Here is a 12,216-nt window from a genome sequence, read left to right on the forward strand (position 1 = left end):
TGGAGGACAACCCGCTGTACCACCTGAGCCACAGCCGCTCAGTACGACCTTATGTTTACTACAGAAGTGGTTGAAAAAATCCAGTTATGTACTCAAATGAACAGCAGGAACACCGCTGTGTAAAAGGACTCGACTACAAGTAAAGGTTCTATCAGGACAATTGTATAATGCTCATATACTGAATTCACACTAGAGTGTTATTATTGTCCACAGACAGGTGACAAGTCAAGGGAAAAACCAACATAAAGTTAAGTGTTGAGCCACGACATGATGTCAAAACAAACGTCTCTAGAACGCAACTGGAAGGATGGACACTGTTAAAAAATATTCCTTCTTTAGTGTCTAACATATTTGTCCAAACGCTCCCACAGATGTTCAGTTGGGACGAGCTCTTGTGATGGTAAAGGCCACACCATATGGCTCACGTCATTTTCACGAAAACATTCAGGGACATTTCGTGCTGTGTGGACGAAGGCATCGTCATCCTGAAAGACACCTTCTCCAGTCAGAATAGGAATGGTTCATCATAGGATAGAAGTGATCTCTCAGAACAGCTCTATAGTGATTTACAGTGACTACATGCCAGCTAAACACCTCCACAGCACCACAGAGCCACTATAACCCCTCCCCGTAGAGGTTAAGGGTTCAGGTTTTTCCTTTAATTTGAGACCAGTGTGTAAATGATAGTTGTGGACTATTAATGTTCATGTATTTACATTTCAGATGCATGGACATGTTGATAGTTGTTGAATCTCAGTTTGCAAAGTAAAAATAATGTGATTAACAGAAAATATGCATCAGTCAGCCACAACATTAAAACCACCCCCAGGTAAAGAGAACAACACTGATCAACTCCAATACAAAGCACTGTTCTGATGGGAAACTTTGGATCCTGAGCTCATGTTGACGTTACTTTAACATGTACCTACACATTGTTGCAGACCAAGCACACCAACCCCATGGCAACAGCACTAACAAACAGCCGTGGCTTCACCAAGCACGACAGTCCACCCTGCCAAACAGCAACAACTGCTCAGAAATGGATCGAGGAACACGACAAAGAGCCTAAAGCGTTAATCCAGTCTCCAAACTCCACAGATCCAAGTCTGACGGAGCATCAGTGGGCTGCACCAGAGCAAACCTGATCCACAGACGCCACATCCTGTGACCCACGGGACCTCAAGGATCTACTGCCAGCCTCCTGGTGCTAAACACCACATTAAACCTTCAGAGGTCCCATGTGTACATGCCCACGTTAAGTATTTTTAAAGCTATTCTTGTGTACAGTACTTAACTAATTCCACTTTTTTTGCTAATTTACAAATAAATAGTATCACAAATGACAGCCTCCTAACACTTTCTCACATATCCACGTTGCTCAAGATGATATTATTTACTGTCAGCAGCAGCTGCATGTGTTTGTGACAAACAGTAATTTTACAGAAAGCATTTCACTTACCCACTTTTTCCACACTCGTGCAGTGTAAATACAATTTTGTAATTTCGCTTAGTGTTTACAGCTCAGTCATATAATATAATAAGAGAAGGACACTGAAGCCATGGGAACCCAGCGAATGGTTTTGGGTGGAGCTACTTGATGAGGTAAATGGCTCTAATGACTCTGAAGCAGCCTTCAGGGGGTTCTCCTGTCAACTGCTTCAATTTCCTGCCTCTTTCTGCAGGCGCCTCTCGGATAGACTTCCTGGTACCTCTGGCACCCAACGTGGAGCTGAAAACACACACACACAGACGCACGCGCGCACACACACAGACATACACACACACACACACACACACACACACACACACACACACACACAGTTGAACTGGCCAACCTCCTTCTCTTCATCCACCCAGAGTAAGTTAGTCATTAAATCAATGCATAGTTTGTGTCAGACTGTGTGTGTGTGTGTGTATTTGTGGATCTATGTGTGTGTTCTTACTGTATGTGTGAGTGTCTTCAAGAGGTGCAGGGTGGAAGAAGGGAATCTATGTGTGTTCATCAAGTGCCGATAATGACCTCACCACACTGCGTACATCCACATCAGGACACACACGGTTTGACCTCCAAGAGACATCTGCACACACAAACACAAATACACACAAAACAGACACACATTATTGGCTTCGTGGTTGATTTCACATATTCTTTTCTTTAGATTATACACCATCGTGTTACTATAGAAAATAGTTGTGAAGAGTAGTATGAGCCTTTGGATTAGGGGTCGATTAATAGTGATCATGGCTACCAATAATGAATATTTGGGATCAATGTACATTTGCAGTAAAATTAAAAATCTTGTTGTAAAAATTTTGATCAACAAAAACTCCAACACAAAACTTTGTTAAAATGCCTTTGTGGATTTGTGTTTTACATTTATTTATTTTATAGGCCATTTTTACCTTCTTATTGTGTTCAAAGTGATGAGTACAGATGGAGAGAGGCATCAAAAATAACAATATTAATACTAGAAAAAATCCTGAACCTTGCATCTGTTGATCAACCAGGCCATCGGCTACAACACTGATGTTACATACATGAGATTAAACATGACTGACTTGCATCAGGTTGACAGATGAGGTGACTAAAGGTAACTGTTAGCATAGTTTGACTGTAAGCCATATTCGACTATACTCAACTATCTTTGACTCTAAGGTCCTGGAAATCTGTCTGTGCAAGACAATATGTGGACCAATGGTATGTCTTTTCATTGGTTTGTACCTCAGTAATTCAAATGCCCTTGAAGTTGTTCACACTGTCATTTGGCCAGACAAACGTTTGTTTTTTCACTTACACAGAATCCGTGTTGAAGTCTCTGTTGAGCTGGGAGCCAGTTGTTTGTTGACATAGGTGGGCTCTGTTTCTTAGCCAACGTTCACTGGTGTTGCACACTGTCGGTGCTGTAAAGCAGTGAAAGAGAGTCATTGAGGCCTGAGCGAACACCAACATCACATCACTTTGGCTTTTCCTGGAAAATGCATCCCAAGTCCTTTACATGGAAATCAGTCGACAGGCTGCTCCAGACGACTAAGAAGCTCAGGAAAGTTATGTCACAATCTGGTCACACACTGGCAATAAAAAGTAAATAATAGCTGCATATTGCTTTAGATTCTTACATATAGCACCTTTACTATACAGTATGTATAGTATTTAAGTCAAGGTGACTCCTGTGTCAGGTACAGTTCAAGTTTGTTAGGACACTGTCCTGTTATAAACCCACCACTGGGAGTCACTAAACACACACCTACAGATGTGTGCTAAAATGACCAAAACATGATGTGTGCAGGGGGTCTGACAAAATGATATAAATACTAAATCCAAGATGACTTTACTTCACTTTGATCCATTACGTTTTGAGAAGATTCACAGTTTATAAAATATATATTTCATGTGTTATTTATTGGAGTATGTCACTGTCTCTGTGTCAGTTTAATGTCTAGTGTTTATTCTGCAGTATAATTGATCATACCGCTAGTATTTTAAAACACTGCAGTATACTTTTTAACTGTGGTATCACCCAGTCCTACTGTATTCAGTACCTCAAGCTTACGACACATGAAGCTACGGAGCCTCTTATTCTTGCAAACTCAAACTAAAGCAGACATTCTGTTGTAAGTGTGATTCTCTTTTGCAGAACCAACATGCATACATCCAAACTACCCATGTACTGGATACCTGATAGACTGCGCTGTACACTCATACGTACTGGGATTACTGCAGTAGTCACATCCAGAAACACACAGCTCCAGAGTATCCTACAAAGCTGGCCTCCTGCTGTGGCTGCCTCTCCTTCACTGCAACTTTATTAGCATCTGACAGCACTTACAGGAGCGCTTACTGGGCAGGGCTCAGGGCTGGGTCTAATAAGGCCTCACCTTGGTCTGGGTAGGAGAAAGGCTGCTAAAACACCGCTTTTGTTTAAGGCTTGGATGCAGATCTGAGCGCCAAAGTGGTTGCGAGAGAGATCGTACTGTTGTAATTCTCGCTAATTAATGTAACAGGCGGCTGCTAAATGAGCTCTGATGTTTGGCAGGGTTGGTTTCTGTAGCGTTGTTTAACAAGAGTAAGCAGGCGCGCACACACACACACACACACACATAAACACATACTTTCCCCGAGCATGCGGACACCATCTGGCGATCTGCTGATAACTTCCTGATAGCAGCAGTGGGATTATGTGAAGTTTTATGGAGAGAGCGGTGGCGGTGTGTTAAAGTCCCCTAGGTGGCAATGCTGTCTTCTGGTTTTGTCTCACAACCACAGAAACCGGAGCAGCTCTGATTACTGCAGCCCAACATCGGCTACCAGTAGACGACTGATGTTGCAGTGTGATATTCTGAATGAAGTTATGTGTCTCCTGTTATCAACCAGTCTGTACGAGGAGGATTCCAGCCAAAGCACACCGAGCCGGATCAACCTCTTTGACGAAAGAAAGGTGTTCCTTAAACCTTATCTACACCAGAGGAATGAATCAATGTTCCTGTTCTGCAATTTGCGGTAAGATCACTTGTCATGGAGAGTACTGCTTAGTCTGTGAGCCTATTCCGCTTGTAATAATCAAACTGGAGCTTCTGTGAAGTTTCAGAGACATGTACGTTGCACACAGTACACCATGGACGATGAAAGTCAGGATGTTGCTGCCTCAGGTATCAACAACATGCCTTTTACATCTCTGATAGCTGTGTCCCAATTCAGGGGCAGCATGGAGCACTGAAGTTCAAATGCATCACAGCAGCATAATGAAGCCTCTCTCATTACGAAAGTTCCTTCAGATGCAGCCTGGAAATGTGACCTTCTTTTCCTGGGTCACAAAGAATCCAGTGGGTTCATCCTTCACATCACTTCCTTTCCCAAAAGTCATTGTGCAACAGTGACAGTTGGATTGTTGAGGATATGGTGGAGTCTCCAGGTCAAACCTTAGTGACAAAAGATCATACCTATCCATGTAAGCGTTGGTTTTCTCCATTTCTGTCACTGTGATAAAACAACAGAAAACATAAAATTTACATTTTCATCTCCATTTTGTCAAAAAAACTAAAGTCTCTGCTTTTACCAACTTTGGCTGTGAAGGTTGTGAGACAACACAAGTGGTGCTCCAAGATGCAAGGATAAGAGTAAGAACAATAGGAAGCTCTCTGTGGCCCTCATTTAACAACCAATGGGTTGACCTTAGCATCCCTTAAAAGATGCAGCCTCTGAACTGGGATAGAACTTTAACTTCCATCCATCCATCATCTACACACCACTTAATCCTCACTAGGGTCACCGGAAGATGGAGTCTATCCCAGCTGACTTACCTGGACAGGTCACCAGTCTATCACAGGGCTACACTTAGAGACAGACAACCAAGCACACTCACATTCACACCTACGGACAATTTAGAATCACCAATTAACCTCAACATGTTTTTGGGCGGGCTGCAGGGTGGCGCAGTTGGTAGCACTGTTGCCTCGCAGCAAGAAGGTTGCCGGTTCGTGTCCCGGTGGGGGCACCGGAATCTTTCTACGTGGAGTTTGCATGTTCTCCCCGTGCAGCGTGGGTTCTCTCTCTCTCTCCGGGTTCTCCGGCTTCCTCCCACACAGTCCAAAAGCATGCCGAGGTTAATTGGTGATTCTAAATTGTCCGTAGGTGTGAATGTGAGTGTGCTTGGTTGTCTGTCTCTAAGTGTAGCCCTGTGATAGGCTGGCGACCTGTCCAGGGTGTCCCCTGCCTTTGCCCTAAGTCAGCTGGGATAGGCTCCAGCCCCCCCCGCGACCCTAATGAGGATTAAGCGGTGTATAGATAGTGGATGGATGGATGCTTTTGGGCCTTGTGGGAGGAAGCTGGAGAACCCGGAGAGAACCCACGCTGCACGGGGAGAACATGCAAACTCCACACAGAAAGATCCCGGGCGTCCTCACTGGGACGCGACCTTCTTGCTGCGAGGCAACGATGCTAACCACCGAGCCACCTTGCAGCCCCAACTTTAACTTCTGAACATGAATTGTCAAAATGCAGCATTACAGAAACAGGAAATTGAGCAACGAGTGTTCCCTCCTGCACGATCCACTTCCTATAGGTTAAGGCTGATCTCAAGCATAAATAGAAAACTATTAACAGATGTGGAAATATAACATTCAGCTGTCGTTGTTGATGTTTAAGTATTCTGGACGGTCATCACATCACAGCACTTCAGCTCATATAAAAGTGTTTTCTAAACTGACTGTCTTTGTCTTGCAAACCGTTTTCTGACCTGATTTGCAGTCATGAGATGGTGTATGTATGTCAGAAATGTTTTTCTTATGAGTAAACTGTTTTTCTTCTGTCTGTGGAGCACTGCTATTTATTGTGGCAGGAGGATTTGGTGATGTTACATAATTTGAGCAAATTCAGCAGCGCGCTTTACAGCAGCTCCACAGTACATGTAGGTTAGAGGGGGTTGGGGTGAATGTTCTCGGGCAGGAATGTGAATCTGAGACATTGTGGTTTTGGGATCAGTGTAACCAGCGTGGCGCCTCGCCATCCAAAACTGATTTCAAACCAGTTGGGTTTTAAACAAGACTCACCTCCTGCTGTGGTTTCCTCCCTCGTAGTAAAATGTTATTAGCATCTGACAACACTTGCTTTAATGACTCGCTCCGACAATGATCTAACACGTATATACATGTGGTTATTTCACCTTATGGAAAGCAGGCTTTTAGTGTGGCGGCATCGATTGTTATGATAGTTTCTGAGCAGCAGTAAGAACAAACCTTTCCAAAGATGTTCGACTTGGACTGAGCCGCATCCAGAACAAAAAGGTTGATGCAAATATGAAGAAAAACCCCCCAATATACATAAATATAAACACACACACACAGGCTGTAGCTAATAAATAACTTGTGGCTGTATTGTTGTAAATCAATTTTAATACAGAAAACCTGTACTATAGTTAATTTTTCCATTCAGTATTCAGCTTTTTAGCAACTACACACTGCTGCATTGTGGATATCCATTGATTAAAGCAGTGCAGTAAGTTTTAAGTTCTGTTGTTTTCTTCTTTACTTCTAGAACAGGCTTGAAATTGGCTCCTTTAAGTGCAGATTTGATATTAAGAAAAAACAAAAAGCTACACCGTGTTAATGTTGAGTTTGAAATTGGGCCGAAGAAGCTCAGGGTAGATCTGACTGAGAACTTGTGGACGCTATGGATGCAGATACGTTGGTGGCCTGATAATTGCAAGGTAGTCCTGCTCTAAAACATACCCTGCTTAGTTGTCCACTTTACTGTATATGAGGTTATACTTTACAAAATGAACCTCATGTTTTATTGAAATAGATGTTAATCTATCAACTGACACCATAAAGCTATTCGGAAGATGTTTACTGAGGTAACTGATCAAGTAAGAAGTTGGGTTTTTTTCTCTTAGACTTCTATACAATCGCACTTCTTTTGGCAAACAGGAGTCGCCTCCTGCTGGCCATTAGAAAGAATGCAGGCTTAAAGCACTTTCACATTGGCTCCACTTTTCCAACCTGCAGACTACGTCCACCTTTATAGTCTTTGGGTAGAGCTGGCAAAACAAGTTGGACACCATGGTGGCTACACTTCAGCCAATAGCTAATGTATGTCGGTATAAGCCGAGGATATACTTCAGCTACTCTCCAGAGTTGCATCAGAGGTATAATTAATTTAAAGTAATGATGGAAGAATAAATAAATCATTAGCTCAAAGTCCCGAAGAACTCAGCAGCAGAAAAAAAAACAACCTGAAATTGGTTTCTTGGCAAACAGGCACTGGCAGTAGCACGGGGAACTGAAACAAGAAAAGCCATGGGGGGTAATTGAGATTTACAATTATTTAATTAATGTCAAATGTAGTTTACAAACGGGAAAGACATGTACCATTTCCAAGAATATACAAGACACAAATTAGTTCTGACACAATTCTCTTGTGCAGTTTTTAATCTTTGGGGCAAGTTCGAATCAACAACTTCAGAGGAACTGCAACGTAAATGCAACCGCTCAGCGTCGCGTCCTGTTTTTCTGTCCCTACCAGGACGTGGAACTACATAACGAGCTAAACAAAGGAAAATGAAGCTAAAATAAAGATGACTCATGCTTTCTTTGCCCCAGAATTAGCCATTGTGTTAAAAAAAAAAAAAAAAAAGAAGGATCCCGAACCCCATTTATTTCTCTCTGACAACTTAAGGTGTTTAAACCGTGAGCCTTTTACAGGATTTAACAGTGAAGGAAGATGATCAACGTCCGACTGGAGCAAAAAAAAAAAAAAGTCCCTGTGAGAGAGCGAACACTGTTGACACACATAAAGTCTATTAAAAAGCACATGAACAGAACGTGTCTCTTGCGTTAAGGCCATCCTCGTCACCTTGAACACTTGTCTTCACCGTGTCTTGTTTTGCCGCCCGGGCTGCGTGAACAGGACCACTCATGGTATTTGAGAAGTTTTATTTTTTCTTTTTTTTTCCAGTATTTCTTACAACAATACAGACATCACAGAATACATAGTTTTACAAACACAAAGCACACCACCACCTTGGCTGCTGATGCTGCTGCCGTAAAGGGAAGGGGAAGGGAGGAGGAGGAGGGATGGGAGAAGAAATGCTGCGGGTTCTGGAGGTTGCCAGTTCAGCCTTGGCCATCCTTCTTTTCCAGAGACTTGCCTCGTTCGTTATAGCTTAGAAAGAACCTGCCCTTTGGGTTTGCCAGTTTGGGACCTCTTTTGCAGCATAGCAGTATGGGAACAATGGAAAAAGCTTTCTTTTGAGACATGTAGGGGTAAAAAAAAAAAAAAAAAAAATCAAAAAAAGTGTCTAGACTATGATCTGAGCATGTTGTTACTCCACCTGATAGGAGGTTAAAAGAAGAGGCTCAAGCTGGACAATGTTTCAACTAAATCCATCGTTCTGCTCGTTTGCAGGAAAATCTTGGGCAATAGGAATCTCTCCACTTAATAAAACTAACACAGCATCTGTCCTCGCTTCGTGATCAGATCTACAGTTTTCCAGGATACTCTGCAGAAAAAATTACACCACCTAAATCTTGACCATCTAGTCTTGAGTAGTTTATTATTACTTAAATTTTTTTTTTTTTAAATTCCTGTACAGTCAAATAAAACTTCAACGGATCTTCAAATGATCTTCTTTTTTAAAAAATACAGAAGGCTTCTTTTATTCCAGCCATTTTTTTTTATAACCCCCCCAAAACATCATTCCCGAAACCCCTCCAACTAAAAACAGGACTTTGATATTATATACTTCTGTGTGTGTCTGTTGATGGCAATGTCTGTGTTTGTGTGTACATGTGTATGAACTCTATGTCATTTACACCCAACATTGTAAACATACATAGAACTATATTACATGTGCTTGCACTGCATCTTGGAGGGGGGGAGAAATTTTGGTTTACTTCACTAGAACACCACAAAAGAGGGGAAGTAGGGGGGAGGGCAGGGCTCGTGAGAAGAAGAAGAAGAAGAAGAAGAAGAAGAAGAGGTGGAGGAGGGCGAGTGTCAAACTCCTTTTCAAGGTTGTGAGGTTATTCTCAGTTTGGTTGAAAGCTCAGTTTTAGTGGACAGGCCCCTTATTTTTTTTAATTCTCTTAAGCAACAGTTGCATGAAGTTTTCTTTCTGCAATAGATAACAAAAAAAACAAAAGAAGCTTTCAGTCAAGTCATCAGGGTCGAGCCTGCTGTCCAGCACCACTGACATGTCAGACAAGAGCTAGCAGGGGGGGGGAAAGAAGTTTTTATATTCTGTATTAAGAAGTTCCTCTCAGGTCCACCTCCAGCAGCGTGAAGCTACCAGGTCTCAGCAGGGCTTAGCTGGGCGTTGGGGGGGTCTCCACCGACTAAAGGTCCATCAGTGGAAGACACTCCCACGTTACATCTAGAAGAGTCAGGGAGGCCTGCTGACCATCGGAGGGGTTGCAGGTCTCCAGATTTTCTTTTGTGTGTGTGTGTGTGTGTGTGTGTGTGAGCGGGTGGACAAGGCAGCCAGCCAGAGAGTCAGTGAGTGCTGCTCAGTCTTATGCTCAAGCTACTTTCACCCTCTTGTCTTATGAATGCTCTTGCGAGAGGCTCGGGAGCTACTGGCTCAGGCCACGCGAAGGAGAGAAAACAAATGACGGTTGACGGGGGGAGGGAGATGGAATCCAAGATGGAGGAATGGACTGGAGGGACGAAGAGGCAGGGGTTGTGCTCTTTACAAGTAGACACGCCTCAGGTCTCCGGGCGAGGTGATGGTGTTGCACTGCGGGCACAGCTTCTTGTTCCCCTGTAGTGGATGGAGAGACAATCAGATGAGTTTTAAATGGCTGATACCTGAATCACTCACAGACACGTGTGTTCCTGTGATGATGATGATTTCCAGATTTGTGGACATTCTGTAGTACGGCTGCCATGAATAGTCAACATAAAAGAATACATCAGCACTAAAAAAGGAATACATGGTTTTGAATTCAGTTCAGTTGAATAAAAAAAGTGCTTTTTCCAGCATCAGTATGCAATTGCTGTATCATGATGTCATTGTTTTGGACTCCTGTCATTGGTCACCTGCACTCAATGCTTGATTTTTAGACAATGGTGGCTCTACTAGAGTTCCATCAGTGAGGAAATAAAGGTGTCTAAAGCGTAGATATGTATAAAAAAGGCTAGATGTCTTAAGGCGGCGTTTTGAACAGGATCACCCTACGGCCATCTTGATACGGGGAACCTCTCTGGCGGAACCTGTGGTACGTGAAAGAAGGTGAGTGATCTGCACAAACGTAAATACTCTTATCTCGCTGAAATCTTGACGGATATACAAATGGTTTGGTTTCTTACAAAACGTTGTTAACATGGCGACAATTCAAATTACAAAAATACAAATAAAATACAAAATAATTAAAATAGTAATTATTACCGGCCATGAGATTGTAACAGAATTATCCATGAGTGCAGTGTTATAACTACACCTCTGACGTTTATAACAAACCAAACCGTTTGAAAATCAGTAGAAAACTGAGCAAGTTATGGTTGTTTAAAAAGTACATGCACCACTACAACACAATGTTATGTGTAAGCGAGCGGACCGTATCAAGATGGCAGCCAGTGTGGCCGTGCGATTCCATTGGCCGACAGCGCGGACAAGACATCTAGTTTTTGTTATATATATATCTATGGTCTAAAGACCCACGGCTTCAGAAGTATTAGGAGTACTTCAAATTCTCATAGACCAGCATCACTAATGCACAAACACCTGAAGAGGAAACACAAAGGTGCTATTCAACACGAAGGCTCCACACCTCTGTTAACTTCTCTCCTGCTCTCTGTGCTCACATGTTCTGTACTTTAATCCAGCTGAACTCTCACTAAAGTCGTTCTCATTTACATATTTTTCAGTGTCGTCAGAAAAGTATGAAGCAGTGACTGAAACGTGGCCCATTAGGACTACATGTTAGCCTGTAGTCACCTCCAAGATGCTGCTCTACACTGATTTTATCACCGTGACAAACTCACCAAACACACGGGACTGTACGCCCTGAATTGGTGGCTGGCAGGGTAAAAAAAACACACTGAGCCAGGATCAGTCATTCTTTGCAACACAGCTGATCTATGTAGGCGCTACCAGTTCATATTTTAATGAGCTTTCTGACATGTTCAGTAACAATGCCAGACGGACGCATCAAAATGTGTAACGCAGCTCTTTCTACCGCCTCCACACATGTGAATCTAAACCCTGCCTGTGTGCAGCACGGTACCATCTCACAGTCTTCCCCGTCGCCCTCTTCCTCTCCCTCTGCGCTGCTTTGATAGTGTGCCATCTGCAGTAAAGCAGCAGGTGATAATATGGAACACAGGGCTGACAGCATAACAACATTCTGACTGGGTGGTCTCTACCACTGTCCTCCAACCTTGTCTTTTTTTTTCTCCCCCCGCTGCCTCTCTACCAGTCAGCTTTCTTGTGTTGGCTGCTAACTGCCGGCTGCATTCCTTCTAATAGTTTCACTGTGCTGCTTTTGGACTGGTTGTGTGCAAAGAAATATAAATGTCAAAAGCTTAGACGATGTAAATAAATGAAGTATAGCGGTACATCTGGATTGGGCTAGGAGAGGAAGCTGCAGCAATCACTGAGTTTATAATGTGTGTTCTCATAGCTATGAATAACTATTAAAATGCCGTTGCTTCCCCCTGTGATGATTTAATGCCATTCTAAATATTACACCACCCCAAAAAGTGACCCGTTAAACATGTTTCCG

At 42.9% G+C, this 12,216-nt stretch overlaps 1 protein-coding gene across 8 annotated transcripts in view; it reads right to left on the reverse strand.

Moving 5' to 3' along the window:
- Positions 1 to 8,410: 8,410 nt before the first annotated feature.
- The window catches only part of rnf220a (ring finger protein 220a), a 200,373-nt gene continuing 196,567 nt past the window's right edge, over positions 8,411 to 12,216 (reverse strand). For all 8 annotated transcript variants that reach the window (XM_008290870.1, XM_008290871.1, XM_008290874.1 and 5 more), the window contains one exon: positions 8,411 to 10,253. In XM_008290870.1, the coding sequence (XP_008289092.1) occupies positions 10,182 to 10,253 (72 nt within the window). In that variant the 3' untranslated portion in view covers positions 8,411 to 10,181. The remainder of the gene's footprint in view (positions 10,254 to 12,216) is intronic.

Source organism: Stegastes partitus, unplaced genomic scaffold, assembly GCF_000690725.1.
Source record: "Stegastes partitus isolate 25-593 unplaced genomic scaffold, Stegastes_partitus-1.0.2 Scaffold700, whole genome shotgun sequence".
In the NCBI taxonomy this organism is placed as follows: domain Eukaryota; kingdom Metazoa; phylum Chordata; class Actinopteri; family Pomacentridae; genus Stegastes; species Stegastes partitus.